General features: G+C 48.4%; 1 protein-coding gene and 1 non-coding gene across 2 annotated transcripts in view; one reads left to right on the forward strand and one right to left on the reverse strand.

The window, feature by feature from the left end:
- Positions 1 to 2,535: 2,535 nt before the first annotated feature.
- The window catches only part of MERTK (MER proto-oncogene, tyrosine kinase), a 111,400-nt gene continuing 91,690 nt past the window's right edge, over positions 2,536 to 22,245 (forward strand). The window contains exon 1 of the mRNA XM_027129042.1: positions 2,536 to 2,702. Coding sequence (XP_026984843.1) covers positions 2,642 to 2,702 — 61 coding nt within the window. The 5' untranslated portion in view covers positions 2,536 to 2,641. The remainder of the gene's footprint in view (positions 2,703 to 22,245) is intronic.
- LOC113632215 (small nucleolar RNA SNORA70) lies at positions 12,602 to 12,736 on the reverse strand. Its single transcript, XR_003437734.1, has one exon. It is a non-coding gene; the product is annotated as a small nucleolar RNA SNORA70 (small nucleolar RNA).

Below are 22,245 nucleotides of genomic sequence, written 5' to 3' on the forward strand. Positions count from 1 at the left end.
TTGATATCCCACATTTTAGCTAAGCTTTGTTCTTCGTGAAAGTTTTAAAAGGTTGCTGCAAATCCTTTGACCCTTCCATCATCAGGAGGTGGGAGCTACGGCTCTTCCGCATGAGAGTGGGGTTGTGACTGCATCCGCCAAGAGAGTCCGGTGTAGTGGAGTGGGGTGACCTCTGGGCTAGGTCATGAAAGGCCATGCAGCTTCTACCTTGTTCACTGGAATGAATGTTCACTCTTGGAGCCCTGAGCCTCCATGTAAGACTTCCAGCTACACCAAGGCCACCATGGAGAAGCCTTGTTTAGGTGCTCTGGTCTGCAGCCCTGGTCTTTTGAGTCATCCCAGTGTAACTGCTAGCTACGTGAGGAAACAGACCTTTAGATCAGGGGTTGGCCAACTTCTGTAAAGGGCCAGATCGTGTGGCTTCGTGGGCCCTCTGATCTCTGTCACAAGTACTCAACTCTGCTATTACAGCACATAAGCAGCCACAGACAACACACAGTGAATGGCTGTGTTCCAATAATGCTTATTTGCAAACACAGACGATAGGCCCACACGCTATAGTTCGCTGACCCCTGTTTCCGATCATTCTAGTCCCCAGTCATTGAGCCTAACATCCCAGCAGAGACGGAAGAGGAAAGACAAACCATCTTCCTTGTGCCCCATCTAAATCTCTGACCCACAGAATCTGTGAATCCAGTACAGCGGCTGCTGTTTACCCCCACTGCGTTTGGGGTTGTATATCACACAGGAATAAATAATTAGACAGTTTTATACTAGGTGGGCCTCATCAGGAACGTGAGACTTAGCAAAGACCTGAAGGAGGAGCGTTAACCAAGAGGGGGTGAGTCTGGGGGAAGAGCATTCCAGGCAGAGGGAACAGTCGATGCAAAACCCCACGGTGGAAGGGAGCCTGGGGTATATGAACAGCAGCAAGGACACTGCAGGAGAACAAGGGCTCTGCTGAGATGGCCCGGCAACCTTGCACATCTCCACATAGGCATGCAGGCGAGCCTTGAATGCAGTCTTACCCAGGTCTTGGGGGACTGTCCCGTGCTTCCTCCTGCGGCAGGGGGAGGTGAGCCTGGTGAGCAGCTGTTGCAGGCAGTTTCATATCTCTCTCTCAAGGCATGCCTGTTTCTCTTCCTTCTCCAGACTTTCAGTTGAGCAAGGTGTTTCCATGCCTTCCCTCCATGCCTCTCCCTGCCCCCAAGGACACAGCAGCAGCCACCTGTGAAAGTCTATGAAACTGTACTTTAGAGTTGGCTGCTCAGCAGCAAAGCCACCCACTCCTCAGGTCTGTTCATCTGGCCCCTCGGGCTTGGTGTCATCCTATGGGACAAGGGACGCCAGAAGCTGACATCGTGCTGACTGCTTTTGCTGGCAGTGCAAGTGATAACCGATTTAAATCCATGTGGGCTGGTTGCCTCCTTACAGCCAAATCTAGCCCAAGTGACCAGACTAGGGGTCAGGGACTGCTGGACCACAAAGCAGCATAAATGGAGGTGGAGTATGGAGATGAGGTCAGAGAAGAAAAGGGACCAGGTCGTGCAGGACTGTGGCTCTTATGCAGAGAGAAAGCGGGAACCACTGTCCAGTTTTGAGCAGAGGAATGGCTCATGTTGTCAAAGGATCGCATTAACACACATAAATTCTAAAAATGTTTCCTTAAAGTATATATATACATATATATGTAAGTTATTGTTGCGATTATTAGTAAAAGTGGCTGACATTTCTTTCACGGTTAACTTTCTCTGAGGCTGCCTTCCTGGCTCCTCCACACTTTGTCGTTTGGGGGCTGCCTCCTTCCACTCACGCTCTGCACTTTTTCATTGACGTTCGTCTCCCTCCGTGAGCATCACCTCTCTTGGACTCGGGGGCACAGCGAAGAGTTCTTCTCCAGGAGGCGTTGAGCTCCTCGACGCCGAGGCTGGTCTCACCCCTTTGGCCGGGTACCCAGGGTGCGCTCGGGCGGGAGCGGATGCATGTGGCGCTCAGCAGGGAGCGCCGCCACGGTGGCCTTGGCCTCTGGGAGCGTTGCTGTCTGGGTTTTGTGTTCGCAGAGCCGAGACTGCGGGACTACCGCAGTCCCCAAGCTGCAGGCGCCTAGTCTTACGTCTGGTGGGGCGGCCTCCGCTCCCCCTCGCCCAACCCAATCTCCTCCCTCTGTCCCTCCCACCTGCACGTGTTGGACGTCGAGACAGCCCAGAGCCAGGGCCCCTTTCTCCTCCCCACCTCCGGCCGCCCCTCCCCTTTATGGTCCCCACCTCCCTCCCCTCTCTTCAGCCCCCGCGCCCCCATCCCGGTCTGCCCAGGCTCGACCCGAGGCCCGCCTCTGCCCGCCTCTCCCCGCCCCTCCGGTCCAGGCCCGTCCCTTCCTCCCCCTCCGCGGCTCTCCTCTCCCGGCCTCCTTCCCGCCCCCTCCCCTCCCCGACTGGCTGGGTCCGCTCGGACTTGGCCCGCGTCCCGCCCCCTCCAGCCCTCGGCGCCACCCTCAGCGGCTCGGCTCCGCCACTTCGGCGCTGGCTCCCGGGGCCGCCGGGAGTGGGTTGCTTCGCGGGCGCGCTTGGCCGGCGACGCGGCAGGTTCTGGACGTCTATCTGTCCGTCGGTCCGCAGAGAATATCCAGTTCCGCGGCCCCGGGATGGGGCGGGCCCTGCTGCCGCTCCTGCCGTGGCTCTTCCTCCCCGCGCTGTGGAGGGGAGGTGAGTGCAAGGGGCCGGGGGCCGGGCGCGGGGGGCCGGGAGCTCGCCGACTCGGGCGCACCCAGCAGCTGGCAAGTTTGCAGACACCTCCCCCCGCCCCAGCGGTGCCGGGTGCTGCCACCGACGCACTGTCCCGGCACCCAGGCTGGGTCGAGGGCGCGCGTCCCGGTGGAGCCGGGGAGGGGTGGGCGCCGAGGGCTCCCCTTAACCTCCAAGAGGGAAACAGAGCTCGGCCGGGCGCGCTGCAAGTCCTGAAATTTTCGGCAGAGGGGAATGCGCCGAAAACTTTTCCCTGGACATGGTTGCGTGGTTGGACCCAGGCTCTGGCGGGAGTTGTGGGAGCCGCAGACCCCATCATCCCCCGAGGGGCCGGAGACCAGCAGGCTGCGGGAGTTGGGGTCGCAATCCCGGTGCTAAGATCCCCCAAGGCCCAGAGTGCGACCGGGAGGGACTGTGGTCCGGCTGCTCCCCCCGGGCCCTCATGGGCAACATTAGCAGGGACACCCTGGGAGCGTGGGGACCCCGGAAAAATGGGAAGCATTCTTTTCACCCCTGTTACTACTGAACCGAATCTAACGTGCTTGGTCAGCGTCTAGGTTTATCTCGACTCTGCCAGGCATTCCAGTATAAATACTCTTACCCATCCAGTACTGGATGGGTAAGTGGTGGCGAGGGAGGGCAGGTCCCATTCTGCATCAGCAGCTTGTTTGGAGGGTAAGTGATTAACGGGTTAGAAGTTTAATCGCTGATGCATTGCTTAAGGAAGCTGGAAGAAATTTAACCAGGCTTTATACTGAATGAACACGTCTCAGGCATTTCCCCTAAACTAAAAGGTTTAGCTTTCACCCATTATAGTCAAAGATGTTTTTTAAGAATACCTGGGAGGGCTTCCCTGGTGGCGCAGTGGTTGAGAGTCCACCTGCCGATGCGGGGGACACAGGTTCGTGCCCCGGTCTGGGAAGATCCCACGTGCCGCGGAGCGGCTGGGCCCGTGAGCCATGGCCGCCGAGCCTGTGCGTCCGGAGCCTGTGCTCTGCAATGGGAGAGGCCACAACAGTGAGAGGCCCACGTACCGCAAAAAAAAAAAAAAAAAAAGAATACCTGGGAAGTTCAATTTATAGTTAAACAATTTACTTCAGATTTTTTCCCCGTGAAGTTTTCATTGGAAAGCTCAGTTGCTCAAATAAGAAATTCTTAAGCAGTGCACACATTAAATTACATAGACAATTTATAATTTGGGGCAACATAGCAATTTGAAGCAAACATCCGAAACATAAACCAAGCAAAGAATTAAAGCAATTCTGTTCTTTACCCCCAGCCCTCCACTAAACCCTCAAAAATTCCTCAGCATTACTGCCAGATCCTTTTTCATAATCTGCTGCAAATCTGTTATATTTTGCTACTAGGGAAGGCTGGCCATTAATGGTAATCTTGGACATAGTGAATGTGGTGAAAATTATGGGAAAAGTAATAGAAACAGTAGTTTTGGTGGAAGACATTTTTTAAATGGGCTGTTTTTCTAATTTTTTTAAAAAGCTGTAATAAAGAAACTTTTGTAGCCAATAATCAGTTTAGGCAGATAATCATAAAAGGTCTGTTAAAATCCACCCAGCGGGAAGAACGAAAAGTTTCTCCAGTGTTTCTTTCCCTACCTTTTGCTTTTCATCTCGAATTTATCTGTGAGATGTCTGGCAGTGTTACATTTTACTTTGTGAAAAGCTGGAAGAATGGGCTTCTCACTGGCCAAATTAGGGCAGAAGTAAGAGTGCTGTAGGAAGAGATTAAACATGGTTATTGGACCCCTCGTCTAGGTTTACGATTTTCATATTGCATGTTGTGGTTTCAAGTGGTTTGCTCACCAGGCAGCAGAGGGGAGAGAGAGAGACAGGGTGTGAATGTGTGTTTAGACTCTACACTGTAGAGGAATGGATAATTACAATTTACGCATCACTTTCACCCTGGAATCCTCCCTACCGCTCACCCCCACCCCATACACACAGACACCCTCCCACAAAGACAAACACACACAGAACTGAAACTGCTGAACCAGGGGCGTTTCTGGGCTCACCAATCTTTCCTTTCTGTTCTGTCTCTGATGGGGGTGCCAGTGAGCAACAGATCAAGCAAAGGGTAGCTCTAGAGGGCCCAGGAGAAGCTAGAGGACCAGAAATACAGAGGTGGATAGAAGCGAAGGCATTGCAAGGACTTAGCCGTTGCCCCGAAACTCAGCCCTTAGAACTAATTGGGCTTTTAAAACTCTTCAGTGTTAGCATTTCTCTCCCAAACTGAAGCTGTCACCACGTTACAATATATTGTCAACATTTTCCCAGAAAGGACTTTAAGATGTCTAGTTGCTTATGGGCTTTGTATCAATGGACTCAAATGCTTTGTGGAAGTAAGCAGGGTACGTTTCAAAACTAAGTAATTTTTCAAAACTTATTCTGATCCACTTCCTTAAAGTTAGGGTTAGGGTTAGGGTTTTTCAAATTGAGAATAATTATTTTTTGTCTTATTTTTAGAAATAATTTCCAGGTTATTCTAGGAGCAGGGCCAGTGGGTTGCCAATCAGAGCTGGTTACGAACAGGTTGCATCTTTAGGTGCCGGTGAATTGGGAACATGCCGCCAAGGTAGAGAGGCTGAGGCCGGACCTTGGTTTAAATGGGTTCCCCGGCCTGGAAATGAACACATGCAGACCCTCCGCTTCCCACATAATGGCCAGAATGAGACTTTGAAGATGAATCGGGCTGGGTTGTCCCCTTGTCTGACATCCTCCAGTGGCCTCCCTTCTTTAACGAGAGTTGGCAAGGACTCAGGGGCCTCCCTCTCCCTTTTTGACTCATTTCCAGTTACTCCCCCCTTGTGGCTGGAGCGGCACGTCTCTCCGGCGCTTTTGCTGTGGATGTCCCCTTTGGCTGGAATCTTTTCCCCAGGATCTCGGCACACTGGCTGTTTCTAGTCGTTTGGGTCTCAGCTCAGATGTTCTCCGGGAGAGGCCTTCCCTCACTGCCACTGCTGCCAAAGTTATACACACACACTCGATGAAATAACACTACTGCCACCCGATGGGTTCCTCTTCACTTTCAGAGCGTGATACTCATTTCAGGTGCTCAGCATCTGCAGATGGTATCAAAGACCCAGGCCTCTGCAGGTCTCACCGTGTGTTCCTCCCGCTTCTCTCTTCCTACTGGCTTTTCCAGAAACAGGTGCTGCAGCTCCCATGACCTTGTGCTTGGGGCTTGGTTGCTAGAAAACAATCTTTCGTTTCACCGTGATGCCAAAGTGATCTCCTTACTAGAAATGTTAGGGTAGATTTTTGGACTATATTAAGGCCAATAGAGCAAGGTTAACGTATTTTATAGTCTCTTAACGATCCCAACTTTAAAAATAAGTCAAAAGCCAATTTTTCATGTTAAAGACACAGTTTTAACAGCTCCTTGCCCAGGGCGAATTGCCCAATTCCCAGGTCATTGGGGTCCCGAGTGCCTTGACTCTGGCCTGTTGTTACTAGTTTAATCTTAAACCAAAGCACATGGCTCTGCTTGGGATGCATCTCAGCAGGAAGTTAAACATTATAAAACCTGAAAAAAGCGGGTTCAGTCTGTGTGCTCCTAGGGCTTGGAATGAAAATTAGCAGGGGCTGCAGCTCAGGGGCTGAGTGGCCAGTGGGCTGGGCTTCCTGTCCTGCCTAGCTGGCCTCTGGGGAGCCCTGGGGCAGTGACTAACTCTCAGGACCTCAGTTTCCTCACTGGTCCTGTGGGACTCTTTGTTATTTATGGAAGGATGAATGAGCCGGTGTCACATGGTAAATGCTTCAAAACTGTTAGCCATTATTACCCATGCTTCCTCTCCCTTCTCAACTCAAATTTTGCGGTAATTGTTTTTCTTAAACAAAAGGTATTGGGGGAAAAGTTTCTTCTTTTCTCACTGAAATATGTCCTAAATTGCAACTTGAAATACGAGGGCGGACCTATGGGCCATCCTCCACTGTTCAGAGCGCTCTGGTGGAGGGGCTGTGGGTGTCCATCCCAGAACGCTGAAGTCCTTGCTCTGTGGGACTGTTTTCTATTAGTTCTGCTAGCAAAACCCATGCTCGTCGCCTCAGATGAGGCAGGGCCTGTCCTGACCACTCCCCTCTTCACCCCCCCATCACCCTCACTTGTTGAATTCAGGCTTAACTTAGTCCAGGAATCGCTTCCTGTCATGTGCCTCTCAGGAAGGTATAAAAATGAAGTCCAATTCCTGCTCAGCTTTTCCCACATCACTCTACTCTAAAGTGGGTGTGGTTTTGTTTTGGTTTCATAACTTTTGGGGGGGTTGTTTGAGTGTAAACATCCAGATAATTCCTTTCCTTTTTTCCAGCTAAAACTAGGTTTGCCAAATGCAGTCTTCTGGCTGCAATGGCTAGAGAATGAGGCTTTGTTTCTTAGATGACGTTCTGTGTCTGAGTGGGTGTGTGCAGGTGGTCTTGTAGCAGATAGACTGGACAGGGAGGCCCAGGTGCACTCCTGGCTTCCAGATGCTTCCTGCTTGGTGGCAGGTGTAAGCGAGCCCCCCCGGGAAAGGCCCAGACTCCTCTGCATCCCACACTCTGGGCATTTGCTAACCCCTGACCCAGAGGTAACTTGTTCCCTATCTTGTTCCAGCCCTGCTGCCTCCAGCTAAAATGCTGAAAATGCAGCGTGGCAGGAGGATCCTGTATGCAGCCCGTCGCAAGAATACCGAGAGTACCTACCAACCCAGCACTTTCTCTTTCCTGAGACTTTTTTTTCTTTGTCTGAAGTGTGGCTGTTGAACCGTATGGAAGATTTTTAACCACAGTGAGAGCCCAGGTCTTCCCCAATTTTGTGAGGCCTGGAAGCCTGGCCCCTCCAGCACCTGGAGCAGCTGGGCAGCCCTCCCTTCTTGGTTGCCTTGCCATTCCCACTCTGTCTGGGCCTCTGTCAGCCAGCAGGATCCAGTAGGCCTGGCCTAGCTACCACATCCAGGTCTCCTTCTTAGGTCCTGGTGTTTTCAAGTGAAGGAAAGATAGTATGTCTTCAAGAGTTTGTTGAGAAACCTGCACTCCATTCTAAACCATTTTATTTCATCCTTTTGTCCATTTCATCCGCTGTTAATGCCTCTTTCACTTAATGATAAAATGGATTTTCCACGAGTCTTGGGGGTGGCAGGGGTGGCGGAAGGAGCAGGGCAGAGGGGAGAGGGAGAAAAAGAGAGAGAGGAGACATATGTTGACTTTATGTTTGGCCCAATATCATACATGAGAAGTTTTACACCAAAAGCTAAGCATGTTTGAGAGACTTACGCTTGGAGAAAAACCATTGCATTTCATAAGAGCAATGCATAGATATTTGTGGCACATTTTATGCTTGTATGTTTCTCCTTGTCCGCGGTCATTAACGGTGTCTTCCGGATTTTTCCCAGTCGATCCCTTCAAAGGTGTTGTCTAGCTTCTGGGGAGCCAGCCAAGGGCCCAGCAGGATCTGATCATCATGGGGTTAGAGCTCTGCCCCAGCTCACTCAGGGAGGGGGCCCATCCTCACAATTTAGGTCTCAGGCTGCCGCTCGACAGTCAGGCAAACACTGCTTGACAGATCCCTTTTCTTTGTAGTCTGCTTTTTGGGGCACGGGGTGGGGTTGGGTGCTCTAGCTACTACAGGCATTCAGGGCCAGTAGACGCCTTAGAATGTGCCTGAGCTCTGGTCCTGCCTCTCCTTGGACATACAAAGGAAAGCCTTGTTTATTTTGGAGACGAGATTGTTTTACTACTGTAAGCCGTGGGGCTTTTAAAAGCTACTAATAGAAGACCGATTTCATTATCGCTTTAGAAAATGATCTTTTTACCAGTAAGGACAGGCTGTCTTCGTGGAGGATATTAGAACATAGACTCAAACTTGCTGAAAGTACTCTTCTGTCCCTGCGCTACTTAGTGAATGCACAGCGAAGTGATGAATATTCATGGGCTCCCAAGGGTGGCCTGTCTTTGGAGGCCCGTTTTCCACTCGCTGCAGTTCAGGGCAGGCTGCCTCCACGCAGGAAGTGAAAGCAGCCTGTAAGCCTTTTTCCAATTCTGGCACACGATTCAAAGATTTGTGGATGAAAACAATGTCCTTTGAAAGTTTGGGGACCAAGAAAAAAAGAAGCTCTTAGATTTAGCATGAGATCTCAAGCATTAGGTTAAAAGAAAAATAACCACTTTGAGAGTCTGAAGATGTAAGTCCTCATCCCAGTTTCAACTTGCAGGGACAGCTGGGGTGCGATGCTTCGCCTTTCTGAAATTCCACATCTCCGTTGATTAAATGGCGTGGGGGGCGGGTTGCAGATAGGTGCTTCTGGGGCCCCTGGTGGGTAGAAAATGGATTGTATCTGAAGGAGACAAGTGGGCTGGGATGTTTTCTCATCGTGAGGTTCAGACATGGTGCCTTCCATGAGTGTGTTGCCGCCAGACCCCAGCCCGGCGCCTGACGCTGGCAAAAGGAGTGCAGGCATCAGCCCAGAAGTGGGGCTAGAGGCAGCGTGGGGTATTTCTTAAAAATGAGTCATGCCAGCGGCTTCTTTACTGTGGGAAGTTGCCCTTCCCCTCTGCCTGGGCTGTGTCCCCATGAAGGACCCCCTCCAGCTCTATCTGGGGCAATAGAATAGTCTGGAAACACAGAGGTGTATTTCTGAGGATACTGGACCTGCCCAAACAAATGACAATACGTTAGGTCACAAATTAAGTCTCAATACATTTAGAAGGATTTAAATCATACAAAGTGTGTTTTCTGGGGCTTCTCTGGTGGCACAGTGGTTGACAGTCCGCCTGCCGATGCAGGGGACACGGGTTTGCGCCCCGGTCCGGGAAGATCCCACATGCTGCAGAGCGGCTGGGCCCGTGAGCCATGGCCACTGAGCCTGCACGTCCGGAGCCTGTGCTCCGCAATGGGAGAGGCCACAGCAGTGAGAGGCCCGCGTACCGCAAGAAAAAAAAAAAAAAATGTGTGTTTTCTGAACACGTGGAATGAAGTTAAAAATTAACAATGGAAGAAATTTAAGAAATCACAAAAGTAGAAATTGAACAACACTACTAAATAACGAATGGGTCAAAGAAGAAATCACAAAGAAAGTTAGAAAATATTCTGACATGAATGAAAATGAAAACACAGCAACACTTATGGACTTATGGGATGCATCTAACGCAGTGCTAAGAGGGAAATTTATAGCTGTAAACACTGATATTGGAAAAGAAGATAGCTCTCAAATCAATAACCTAAACTTCCACCATAAGAAACTAGAAAAAGAAGAATAAACTAAACCCAAAGCAAGCAGAAGGAAGTAAATAATAAAAACTAGAGAGGAAATAAGTGAGATATCACTTTATACACATTAGGATGGGAATAACAACAATAGCAACAAAAGGCCAGTAACAGAGGTTGGCAAGGATTTGGAGAAATTGGAACGTTCATACACTGTCGCTGGGAAGGTAAAAGGGAGCGGCCTCTTTGGAAACAGGGTGGCAGTTTCTTCAAAGGTTAAACATGAAGTTACTCTATGGCCCAGCAATTCTACTCTTAGGTGGATATCCAAGACAAATAAAAAATGTGTATTCACACATACAAACAACAAAAAAGTCTAATTATTCAATATTATGATATAATTTTATATTTAGAAATTTAAAACTCTTTTATAAAAAACATTGTAGAATGTTAAGCTCCAAAGCATTTTGGCTGCAAGGAGAAAGTCAACTAGGAAGCATTTTCAAAATACAGAAGCCCAGGTCCCACCCAGGACCTATGGACTCCATCTTTGGGGTGTGACCCTGTCCTGCGTGGGTCCAGGCCGTTGTGTGCCACATCTCCTGTTACACTCCATGGATCCAGTGTGTCTGATTCTTGAGGAGGGGTGCAGAGCCTCACACCACCCCCTGGACTCCTCCCCCCAGGGCATGTATCAGAACCTGGCCGCTGAGGGTAAGAATAAAATAGTTATGTTTATCCAGGGAAGGCAGCAAGTCTGGGACTAGGGTGAGAGCTGTGAGGCTGGATGATTCCTCAAGCCAAGTGCTCTTATTGAGACAGGAAGGGGGCAGGGCACACAACCTTTAAAAGAATGACATAGCCCTGGAGGACATGACATAAACTGGTTAGAACCAACTAGGTCCAAGATGGCAGACGAGTCGACTTCCACTAGACTTTGAGCCTCATTATACACTCACGGTAATACATCAGCCAAATGACACACCCACAGGAGTCATGACAGTGCCCCGGTCAACCGTAAAATGTCAAGAAGTGGGCAGTGACCCAATTCCTGGAAATCCGCACCTTCCCCAAAATAGTTGCAATAATCCGCCCACTCATTAGCCTATGAAATTACCCACCCCTATGAAAACCAACAACCCCCAGACCCAGGCATCTCTTGCCTTCTGAGACGGCCCACGCTCTGTCTGTGGAGTGCGTTTCTCCCTGAATAAACCTTCTTTCACTTTACTATCGCTCACTCTTGAATTCTTTCCTGCGTGAAGCCAAGAACCCACACTTGGCGGCCCATCCCAGGGACTCGCCCGAGACCTGGGACGAGACCATCCTCTTGTGCCCCACGCTTTTTCCTGCAACATTATGATTTTGGGACCTACGGTGGAAAAAAGATTCAAGGAGGGTTCCCATCATTCTTGTCAGGGGGGCCAGCTAGTAAACAGAAAGGCCTATCTTTCTCTTTTTACCATCACATTTTTTTTTCTTACCTACTCTTTTATTTACATACTCAAATCTTGTGATGAAATATTTAGGATACACAGAAGAATATACAGGAATAAAACTCACCTCTGTGCTCACCACTCAGCATCAGAAATCAGACATGAGCGGTACAGTTGAAGCCCCCCACTGCTCCCCTCTCTAGTCTCATCCCTTCGCTCCCCTCCTCCTGGAGAAAAGCACTACCCCCTCCCCGCCATCGGTGTTTTAATTCCCACTCATCTCTCTATCCTTTGATCACGCATCATTATATTGGTAACACTGTAGTGTTACCATGTCCTTGGGGTTTACATTTGTTTGCACGTTACAGAAAACCTCGCTTCAGCGGCTCCACCAAAGGGGACATCAACTGGGAGTCCTACCATTCATTTCAGTTTTGACACTAACTGCCTAGAGTGAGCAGAGCCTCCACAGGTTAAAGGCTCAATCCCGTAAGACTGCCTCCCCGCCAACACCCACTTCAGACACCAGCTCAGATGGAGTGTCCAGGCTGCCCACACTTCTGCCCAGCTGACTATAAATTCAGAATTCCCATGGCCTCCTCTCCCCCTCAGGTTTGATACTTCGCTAGCCTGATTCACAGCACTCAGTAAAGCGCTATACTTAGGATTACTGTTTCATTATAAATGATACAACTCAGGAACAGCCAAATGGAAGAGACATATAGGGCAAGGTATGTGGGAAGGGGGGCTCAGGGCTTCCATGCCCCCTCCGGTGTACCGCCCTCCCAGCTCATCACCAACTCAGAAGCTCCTCAGACCTTGTTGTTTAAGCCCTTTATGTGGGATTTTAATACACAAGCATGATTGTTTAAGTCATTGGCCATCGGTGATTAAACTCAGTTTCCACTGTCAGAGACGTATTTGACCCCGAAGGCATCTGGGAATGAGCCACTTTTCTGTCACCATATTTTGCAATTCATCCTCATTAAACTTAGTAAATCCCCGCTTCTTGGGGATGTGGATTTTCTGGAGGCCGGGGAACTTGAACTTGGCCCTGCCGAGGGCCTCAGTCACGTGCTCCTTGTTCTGCCACTTGATGTGGATGGACATTATGACCTGGCCAGTGTGGCCACTGGCCACTGTGCCCTGGCGCTTTCCAAAGGCACCGTGCATACCTGTCTGGAGCCTAGATTGGGGTTAGCATGCCAGACATGAATGTCCACTGCAGAGGGCTGTCTCCAGGGTCCCTTAGAGCAACCCGTACAGGCAACAGGCTGCGTGTACTTCCGAGGAGGCTGCTGTTTGCATCCACTGCACACTGGGCTCCCATGGGGAAGAGAGCATGGTGGGCTTAGTTGGCTGCAAACATAGTATTTAATTATTATACTTTTGATGTCTTCAGAGTCTATAGTGATACTCCCTGTTTCATTCCTGATATTAGTAATTTTTTTTTTTTTTTGTGGTACGCAAGCCTTTCACTGTTGTGGCCTCTCCTGTTGCGGAGCACAGGCTCCGGACGCGCAGGCTTAGCAGCCATGGCCCACGGCCCCAGCCGCTCTGCGGCATGTGGGATCTTCCCGGACCGGGGCACGAACCCGTGTCCCCTGCATCGGCAGGCGGACTCTCAACCACTGCGCCAACCAGGGAAGCCCTGATATTAGTAATTTTTGTCTTCTTTTTTTCTTTGTCAGTCTTGCTAGAGATTTATCAATTTTATTGATCTTTTCAAACAACCAGCTCTTTGTTTCATTGATTTTCTCTATTGCTTTTCTTTTTTCAATTCATTTCCTATATTTATTTTCTTCCTTCTGCTTGTTTTGGGATTGCTTTGCTCTTCTTTCTCCATGTTATGAGATTAAACTACTAAATAAAATTTCCCCTCAAAACTGTGTCAACTGTGTCCCACATATTTTGATACATTGTAATTTCATTTTCATTCAGTTCAATGTATTTTTAAAAAAATTTCCCTGAGACTTCCCCTTTGATCCGTAGATTATTTAGACATTCAGTTTGCAAGTATTTGGAAAATTTCTTGTTACCCTCTGTTATTAATTTATAATAATTTCCATTGTAATCAGAGAGTATAAACTGTATGATTTTAGTTCTTTTAAATTCGTTGAGATTTGCTTTATGGCTCAAGATAATGGTTTTTCTTCGTTTATATCCCATCGTCATTGGGAAAGAATGTGTATTCTGCTGTTGTTGGGTGGAATGTTCTATAAATGTCGTCTAGACTCTTTTCATTGGCAATCTCATCAAGTTCTTCTTTATCCTTGCTTATTTTGTGCCCAGTCCTTTGATCGATTGTTGAAAGAGAGACGTTGGAAGTCTCCAATTATAATTGTTGATTTGTTTATGTCTCCTTTCAGTTCTATTGGTTTTTGCTTCACATATTTTGAAGCTCTTTGCTTCCGTGCATACTCATTTAAGACTCCTATGTCTTCTTGGTAGATTGACTCTTATCCCTCCATAATGTGTCTTACTGTCTCTGATAATTTTCTTTGTTTCGAAATCTACTTTATCTGATGTTAATGTAGGCATCCTGCTTTTCTTTTGGTTAATGGTTGCATGATATGTCTTTTTTCTATCTTTTTGTTCAACTTGCCTATATCATTATATTTGGAGTGATTTTTTTATAACTGGCAGATAGTTGGGTCATGTTTTTTAATCTACTCTGCCACTATCTGTCTTTTAATGGAAATATTTATATCATTTACATTTAATGTAATTTGTGGTCTATTAGGTGTTGATGTTTTACCAGTTCAAGTGAATTATAGAATCCCTACCTTCTTCTAAGTCCCTTTACCTCCCCCATTTAAAGCATAATTATCTTAAATATTTCCTCTTCATATATAAAACCGCATCAAACAGTGTTACAGTTTTTCTTCAACCATCAGATGTAGTTTAGAAAAATCAAGAGGAGGAAGAAATTCTATTGTATTGACCAGTATTCTTGCTTTCTGTGTTTTTTCCTCCCTCCTGATGATTCAGGTTTTCTTTTTTTATTGTTTCTTTTCTGTTTAGAGAATTTCCTTTAGCTATTCTTTTAGAGTAGGTCTGCTGATGACAAATTCTCTTAGTTTTCCTTAATATGAGAATATTTTGATTTCCCCTTCATTCCAGAAGAATTCTGAGTTGACATTCCTTTTCTCTCATCACTTAGGAAAATGGCCACTTCCTTCTATCCTCCATGGTTTTTAATGAGAAATTCACTGTCATATGAATTGGTTTTCCCCTCTAGGTAAGGTGTCATCTCTCTCTCTCAGTGCTTTCAAAATGTTTTCTTTGTCTTTAGTATTCAGAATGTTGATTATAATGTACCTTGCTGTGGATATTTTGGGGGGTTATCTTATTTTGGGTTCATTCAGATGTTTAATTTTGTAGGTTTATATCTTTTGTCATATTTGGGGAGTTTTCAGACATTATTTCTTCAAGCGCTTTTTCAGCCTTGCCATCTTTGTCTTCTCCTTCCAGGACTCTGATGATACAAATGTTAGCTCTTCAGTAATATAGTCCTACAGGTTGCAGAGGCTCTGTTCAGTTTTTTTTCTCTTGTTCAGATTGCATAATTTTCTATTGCTGTATCTTCTGGTTCACTGATTCTTTCCTCTGCCCCTTCATTCTGCTGTTGAGCACATCCACTGAGTTTTTTATTTTGGCTATTGTATTTTTTAGTTCAAAAATTCCCATTTGTTTCTCTTCTCAATCTTCTCTTTCTTTACTGAGATGTTGCATTTATTTGCTAAGGCTTCCTATTTTATTCATGTGTTTCATATTCATAATTGCTCATTGAAGTATTTTTATGATTCCTTCTTTAAAAGCTTTTTCAGATAATTCCCTGTCATCTTGGTGTTTGTATTTTGTTCAGTTTCAGACAGAATTTTTTAATTGAAACCTAGACATTTGGGGTACTATGAGACTGACTCTTATTTGTCTTTTGTTTTACTTGGTTTTCTCTGAAATGCTCTGGTAGGGGGCCTCACTGCCTGGTGGGGGTAGAATTCCAGGTTCCCCACTCAGCCTCCATTGACATCTAAGTATGGGCTGGTCCTCGTCCTCATTACTGCTGGTCAGGGGTGGGGTGGGAGTTCTGGCTGAGGGAGGGGTAGGAGTGCCTACTTACTTTCCAACTGTTCCCCACCTGACCTCCACCGACGCTAGGGAGTAGTGAAAGCCCTGAATCTCTACTAGGCTTCCTCTCATACCACTCTGCTGGGGACGAGGAGGGATGCCTCGTTAATGCCATGTGGGAATAAAAGTCGAGGCTCCCCACGTGGGCTTTACTAACACCAACCAGTAGGGATGAAAGTGCCTGTTCCCTCCTTGGTCCGCTCTGATACCACCCAGTGGAACATTTGTAGCACCTCTTCACAGCCTGGGAAGGGTCCAAGTCTAGGCTCCCCGCTTGATCTTTTCTGGCCTGGGTGGGGATGGGGCCGTGGTTTTTCCTGGGCTGTTTGCCTGGAGGAGAGCAGTTTACTGTTTAAAAGCCTTCTGTCTTGCTGAGGTGCCCTTTCCTAGTCCTTTGACTAGAGATAGCAGGCTTTTGTTGTTGTTTTTTGTCTTTGCCTGTTAGCATTTCCAAATCTGGGACACAAAGGACAAAAGGAGACCCAGGGAATTCGTCACCATGTTGTTCCTGGGTCCTGAGGTCCCTAGTCGGTTTACCATCTGTCCACTCTTCAGGGTTTTAAAAAATGTTCATTTTATATATCAGTATAATGCCCGGTGTTTTTAGGTGTACTTAGTGGAGGAAATAGGGGAAAGTCCATCTACTCTGTTTTTGGAGGGAATTCTGTGCCCTCTGTCACTTAAGAAAGACTTGGACAAACTGTGCTTGCTAAGGTGTTTGGTCTTTAGCGACGGTCATGTTTTAGAAGGAAATATTTTTTCCTGAAAAGAAAGACTAAAATTAATAGGATTTCAGGTATTGGTGGGCTGGAGGATGTGTGTCAGGGGTGGCAGGACAGAGGAGTTAAACTCGGGGACAGAGCGTCTCTCCCGGGTCTTGTGAAAACCATAGCTGGTTCTTGCGGAGAAGCAGCCCCAGATGACCCGGGGACCAGGGGGGCGGCTGCTTCACAACCCTGGCCAGAAAGTGTCCCCTCAGCCTTTCTGTGACCCTTGGCATGCTGCCAAAGGGGAAAGAGAAGGAAAGCCACCCTTGGTTAGGTAAACATGTATTCCTGTTTCACTGCAAGAGGCTGAAGGATCTAAGTCAGCATAATCGGTTCCATATGTTGGCCGTTGATAGTCCAGACATGATTAGTTGCACCTTTGAAACCAGGCAGATCAGATGTTTCATGTTATGAAAGCCGTAACTGGCATGGACTGTGTGCCTGTGCAGTGTTCCGTGCGCAGTGTTCTGCTCTGATCTCTGAGAGGAGGAGGTGTTACCTGTCTTCCTTCACAGAGGAGGAGACTGAATCTCAGAAGGACAAGGGACTGGCGCCTGGCCTCTGAGTGGCAGAGCTGGGACTGAACTCAGGCCCCAGAGTTCTTGTTCTTCCCATGCTCCCAAGCCACATGGACTCTAAGCATCAGGTCTAAACTCTCAGGAGCGCCCCCCCCCCCACCAAGATGATTTGGGCCACCGGATGGATCCATTCCCTAATTCTCTAGGAATTAGATCTGACCCTAATTCCTCTAGAATCACTAGAGGAGGTTTTTTAAAATCCCGAGATGCCTAAGCTGCACTGCTGGCCAGTTAATTCAAGCTCTGGGTGAAACCTAGGCGTCAGAGCTTTAAAAGCTTCCCTAGAGATCCTGATGTTCTGCTGGTTTTGAAAGCACGGTGGAGAGTTAGAAAATGATGGGAAAGAGTCAGTCAGTCGCAGTCTGCTGGGGAAGCTTCTTTTGCAAAGCACTTCTATCAAGAAACAGTCAAATGGGGCTTCCCTGGTGGCGCAGTGGTTGAGAGTCCGCCTGCCGATACAGGGGACGCGGGTTCGTGCCCCGGTACGGGAAGATCCCACATGCTGCAGAGCGGCTGGGCCCGTGAGCCATGACTGCTGAGCCTGCGCGTCCGGAGCCTGTGCTCTGCAATGGGAGAGGCCACAACAGTGAGAGGCCCGCGTACCGCAAAAAAAAAAAAAGAAACAGTCAAATGCTCGTCAGAAAGTGGGGTGCAGGCTGAAGGGGGTTATGGGGGGCTGCCTAAAGCCCTTTGAGTTCCTTGGAGCTTCTACTGCTAAAGTGTGTGCACAAGGCCAAGCAAGGGGAAGAGGCACCTGTGGGGCTCGAGTCTTTTTTTTTGGAGCCAATGCATAAGGGGGCCAGGGGGAGTGAGGAGTCACCCTGATAATCATGCGTTTGGCTCAGAGGCCCGAGCCGCCGCACATCCTCCAGGTGAGGGCACAGAGAGGTTGGCTAGCTTGCTTGGTGTGTTGGGGTCCCTGTTTGCCCCTCTACACCCCTTCCTGCTCTAGGCCCCAGGAGGCCAGCCTAGGGGGAGCGCGACAGTGAACTCCCTGGGCACCGGCTCCAGCTGGTTTGTGCTAAAGGATACTAAGTTGCATTTACTTAACTAAGTATAACCCACATAGGCATTGTTTATCTGAAATCCAAGTGTAAGTGGGGCATCCCATTTTTTATCTGGCAACCCGGTGCCCGCCCACCGGAGCCTGTGTAGAAAATCTGACTCACCAACACCATGTTTTATACCAACCCCACTTTTTACCCGGTGCGGGCATCTCAGTGGTTCACTGTCACCTCTGCTTTTTTCTGCTGAGGCTGTGACCCCTCCAGACACATGCAACCCACCAATTACTCCCCCTTGTTTCCGGTAAAGCCCCTGCCGGGGCCCCTTCCCTCAGGTCAGCTTTCGGTTTCTGCCTGCACTTTTCCTGCACTAGGTGCATTTATCCCATGAATGGCCCTTCTTCTTTTTTTTTTTTTTTCTTTTTTTGCGGTACGCGGGCCTCTCACCGTTGTGGCCTCTCCCGTTGCGGAGCACAGGCTCCGGACGCGCAGGCTCAGCGGCCATGGCTCACCGGCCCAGCCGCTCCGCGGCACGTGGGATCTTCCCGGACCGGGGCACGAACCCGTGTCCCCTGTATCGGCAGGCGGACTCTCAACCACTGCGCCACCAGGGAAGCCCTCCTTTAGATTTTTACTGAAGCTTCAGGATCACAGCCCAAGGTGGATAAAGGAAGCAGCGGCTGCTGAAATCGCAGGTCCCGGGGTATTGGGTGGAGTGGCAACCTCACGCCGCCTCCCTGACCCTGGAGTCCCTCTAAGCTGCAAAAGGAGGGTTGGGCAGGGCGGCAGCTGCGCGGGAGGGAGAGTGCACGCCGGTGTTACGTGCCATCAGCCCGCTTTACTACCCCGAAGAACTGGGAAGGAACCAGAAGCACCTGGGCTGGATGGGTCAAATAACAGCAGGGCTGCAGTGCCAGCCAGTGGGAGCCACACCGGGTTCTCCCTACTCCCTCCTCTCCTATTTTAGATTCCACATATAAGTGATATCATATATTTGTCTTTCTCTGCCCTACTTCACTTAGTATGATAATCTCCAGGTCCATCCATGTTGCTGCAAATAGCATTATTTCATTCTTTTTTATGGCTGAGTAATATTCCATTGTATACATGTACCACATCTTCTTTACCCATTCTTCGGTCGATGGACACTTAGGTTGCTTCCATGTCTTGGCTGTCGTGAACAGTGCTGCTGTGAACATAGGGGTGCGTGTATCTTTTTGAATTAGAGTTTTCTCCGGATATATGCCCAGGGGTGGGATCGTATGGCAGCTCCGTTTATAGTTCAGAAAATAGCTCCTTCCCTAGCATCCCCTCATTGACCAGTTTTGAGTCCAAGAGGCTGTGGTCCTCAGTATCTGCCCCACCGCAGCTGCAGGTGGTTTGGGGAGGAGATGCTGCTGCAGAGGCCTGGCTACAGACCCACCACAGTCCCACTCCCAGCCACAGCAGTGTCCCTGCCTGTGTCACACCCATTTGTTCTGTAGGTGTTTGCTGCATATCAGCTCCGTGCCAGGCATCAGGCTGGGTTCAGAGGATACCGCCTCCAGCCCTCAAGGAAGCTGCAGGCAAATTTGTTCAGAAAAACAAGACAAACCTCAAACAATGGACCATAGGTCTAATCACTTTATTCGTTGGCTGAAGAAACATTTGCTAATCATATCCCACGGGCCTGTCCCCGTGCTGAGCACTGGAGGAAGATGATGGTAACACAATCCTTGTCTTTATGAAGCTGGCCTTGGAATCTGGTCAAGGCCTGGTGGTCATTGGAAACACAGGGGCACACAGCAGGGGCGCTCCACGACCAGCTCCAGGACTGGATGGATGTGGCCCCCTGGGGTGGGCGGATGAACTGCTGGAACATGTGGACAAGCTACTCTTGGACCTGAGTGGGAGGCCATTTATCCAAGTTGTTCAGCTGCATTTGCTTGTGAGGCCAAACTTCCCACTTTAGCCTCTGTCCCGTCCACGTGAGAAAATAACCGTGAAAGAAGATGGGAGTGGGGAAGGGAAGGGGGAGATGTCTCATGAATTCCAGCGGCAGCCTGCTTTTCCACGTGTGCCATGGAGAGAGGACCAAATTCTCATTAAGTCTCTGGCTGTGGGCTTTTAATACACCTCTGACTCTGGCTAAAAACATTGTCTCCACAATGGGGATCATCAAACAGGCCCACCACGTTTGCTCTTGTCATCTTGAAAATGAATTAACAAGAACACGTTAATAAAAAGTAAAAGTTTAAAAGATTTTTGGTCTGATCGCATCCTCCTACTGTCACTACCTCGCCCCACCAACAAAATAATTTTAAAATCTTCCACTTCTGTGAGGAAAAACAGGGGGAGGGACATTATACAACTGAAGTAGTCAGAACACTGAAAAATTAGCAGCTTAACATGTAATTTCTAATCGATCATTGCTCTGACTTTGGGGTCCAAAACCTTGGAATCGTTTTCATCTTGCCTTTTCCCACATTACCCGTATTCAGTCAAGGCCCCCATATACAGCTGGCGAGGTTATGCACCGCACAGCACATACTGTAAAGCACTGTTTACACTGAAAACTCTGCGGGGCGACACCCCATCCCAGCCCCACTCCGTGCCAGAGCTGCGCAGTGAGAACCTCACCAAGCATGCGTGGTTGTTCAGCCCTCAGCGTCAACCCCTGTAGATCAGCAGTTCTCAAGTACTGGGCCGTGGCAGGTTTTACTGATACAAAGAGAAAGTAATAGAAGTGATAATCACTAACGTTTACTGAGCGCTTACTATGAGCCAGACATAGTAATGACTCCTTTATTCCTAACCGCAACCCTGTGGGACACGATTATTATTACATCCCCATTTTCCCCATGGGGGCCACACTATCCAAGCAATGGCCAGGATAAAGCTGCCAGGTGTCCACTCCTGAGAGCTGCCCTGTGTTACGCCCTTCCTAAACATTTGGTGTCAAACTGACGTATCTTTTTTTTTTAATATATATATATTTTAATTATTGAAGTATAGCTGATTTACAATGTTGTGTTAACTAATGCTGTATACCAAAATGATTCAGTTATACCTATATATACATTCCTTTTCATATTCTTTTCCATTATGGTTCATCACAAGATACTGAATATAGTTCCCTGTGCTACACAGTAGGACCTCGTTGGTTATCCATTCTGTATGTAGTGGTTTGCATCTGAAACTGACCTTTCTTTTTGACGTGATGGCAGTACTCGAGGATGCTGTTGGGATCAGCTCCTCTTCTCTTTCCTGCCTCCTTCCTGCTACGTCCTGGCCCCTCCCGTAGTTAGGGCTCCGATACCTTCCTGCTGTGTTTCCTACGTCCTGGCCTCCTCCTTCCTCCCTCTCAGGCAGATGTCCACGCCCCGGTCAAGCACGCCTCTCATCTTCTCCCTCCACTGCTCAGAAACCTTCCAGGAATCCCTATTCCCTCCGCGGCGATTCAGGGCTCTCCACGTTCAGCCTCATTTCACTGTATCTCTCATTTTTCTCCTAGCACAGAAGCGCCACCCTGCAGCTAAACTGGTGTTCCCAAACTATGAGGGCCTCTTCCTTTCACTCCAGTTTTCCACCACCTCTGCCCCTTGAAACCCTGTCAACCCTCCCCTACCCCTCCTTTAATTCATGCCCTTACCTATTCATTCAACAAACCTATTTTGAGCACCTCCAAGGAACTGACTACAGTGTGGGGGACTTTCAGTCAACCCGGCAGGGGAGAAAGAATTGAATGAGAAATTACAGATATTACAAAGGGGAGGGTCCCAGCACCTGACCTGGGAGGTTTAACTAGACAGGGTGGCGGTGGGGAGATCAGGGAAAGCCTCCCACGAGCACACAGTTAGCTGTGTCCCCTCCCCCCTTTAACTCCTGGGACCCTCTGCTGCCTGTCTTCTGGGGCAAGTGCCTTTCCGTATCCCATTAGACAGTCACAGCAAATCTTAGACCTGGAGGTGCTGTTATATAAGTATCTGTTGGCAATTCAATCATACTACCAGCTTCTGGCAAATGAAATTGTGGAGATCAGTTACCTTTTAAACCATCCATAGTGATTACGGGGTTTGACTGCTCCCCAGTTTCAGTGATGTCATCTGACTGGATGGCTTTGCCATTAGTTCGTTCGGTGAGCAGCTCATAGTAAACTAACGCTTATACCCCAAACTATAACCAGAGGTTATCTTGCACGGTTGGGATTACAAAACAGGTTTCCATTTTATACTTTCTGTGCTCCCATAAATATTTGAACTTTTTACAACAGACTTGTGTTACCTTTATAATTAGAAATGCTCAATTTTTTAAAATATTTATTTATTTGGCTGCGTCAGCTCTCAGTTGCGGCATGCGGGAACTTTCATTGTGGTGCGCGGGCTCTTCCCTGCAGCGTGCGGGGCTTCTCTCTA

This window comes from Aethalodelphis obliquidens, unplaced genomic scaffold (assembly GCF_003676395.1).
Source record: "Aethalodelphis obliquidens isolate GAN/ISIS:26980383/991018 unplaced genomic scaffold, ASM367639v1 scaffold35, whole genome shotgun sequence".
NCBI lineage: Eukaryota > Metazoa > Chordata > Mammalia > Artiodactyla > Delphinidae > Aethalodelphis > Aethalodelphis obliquidens.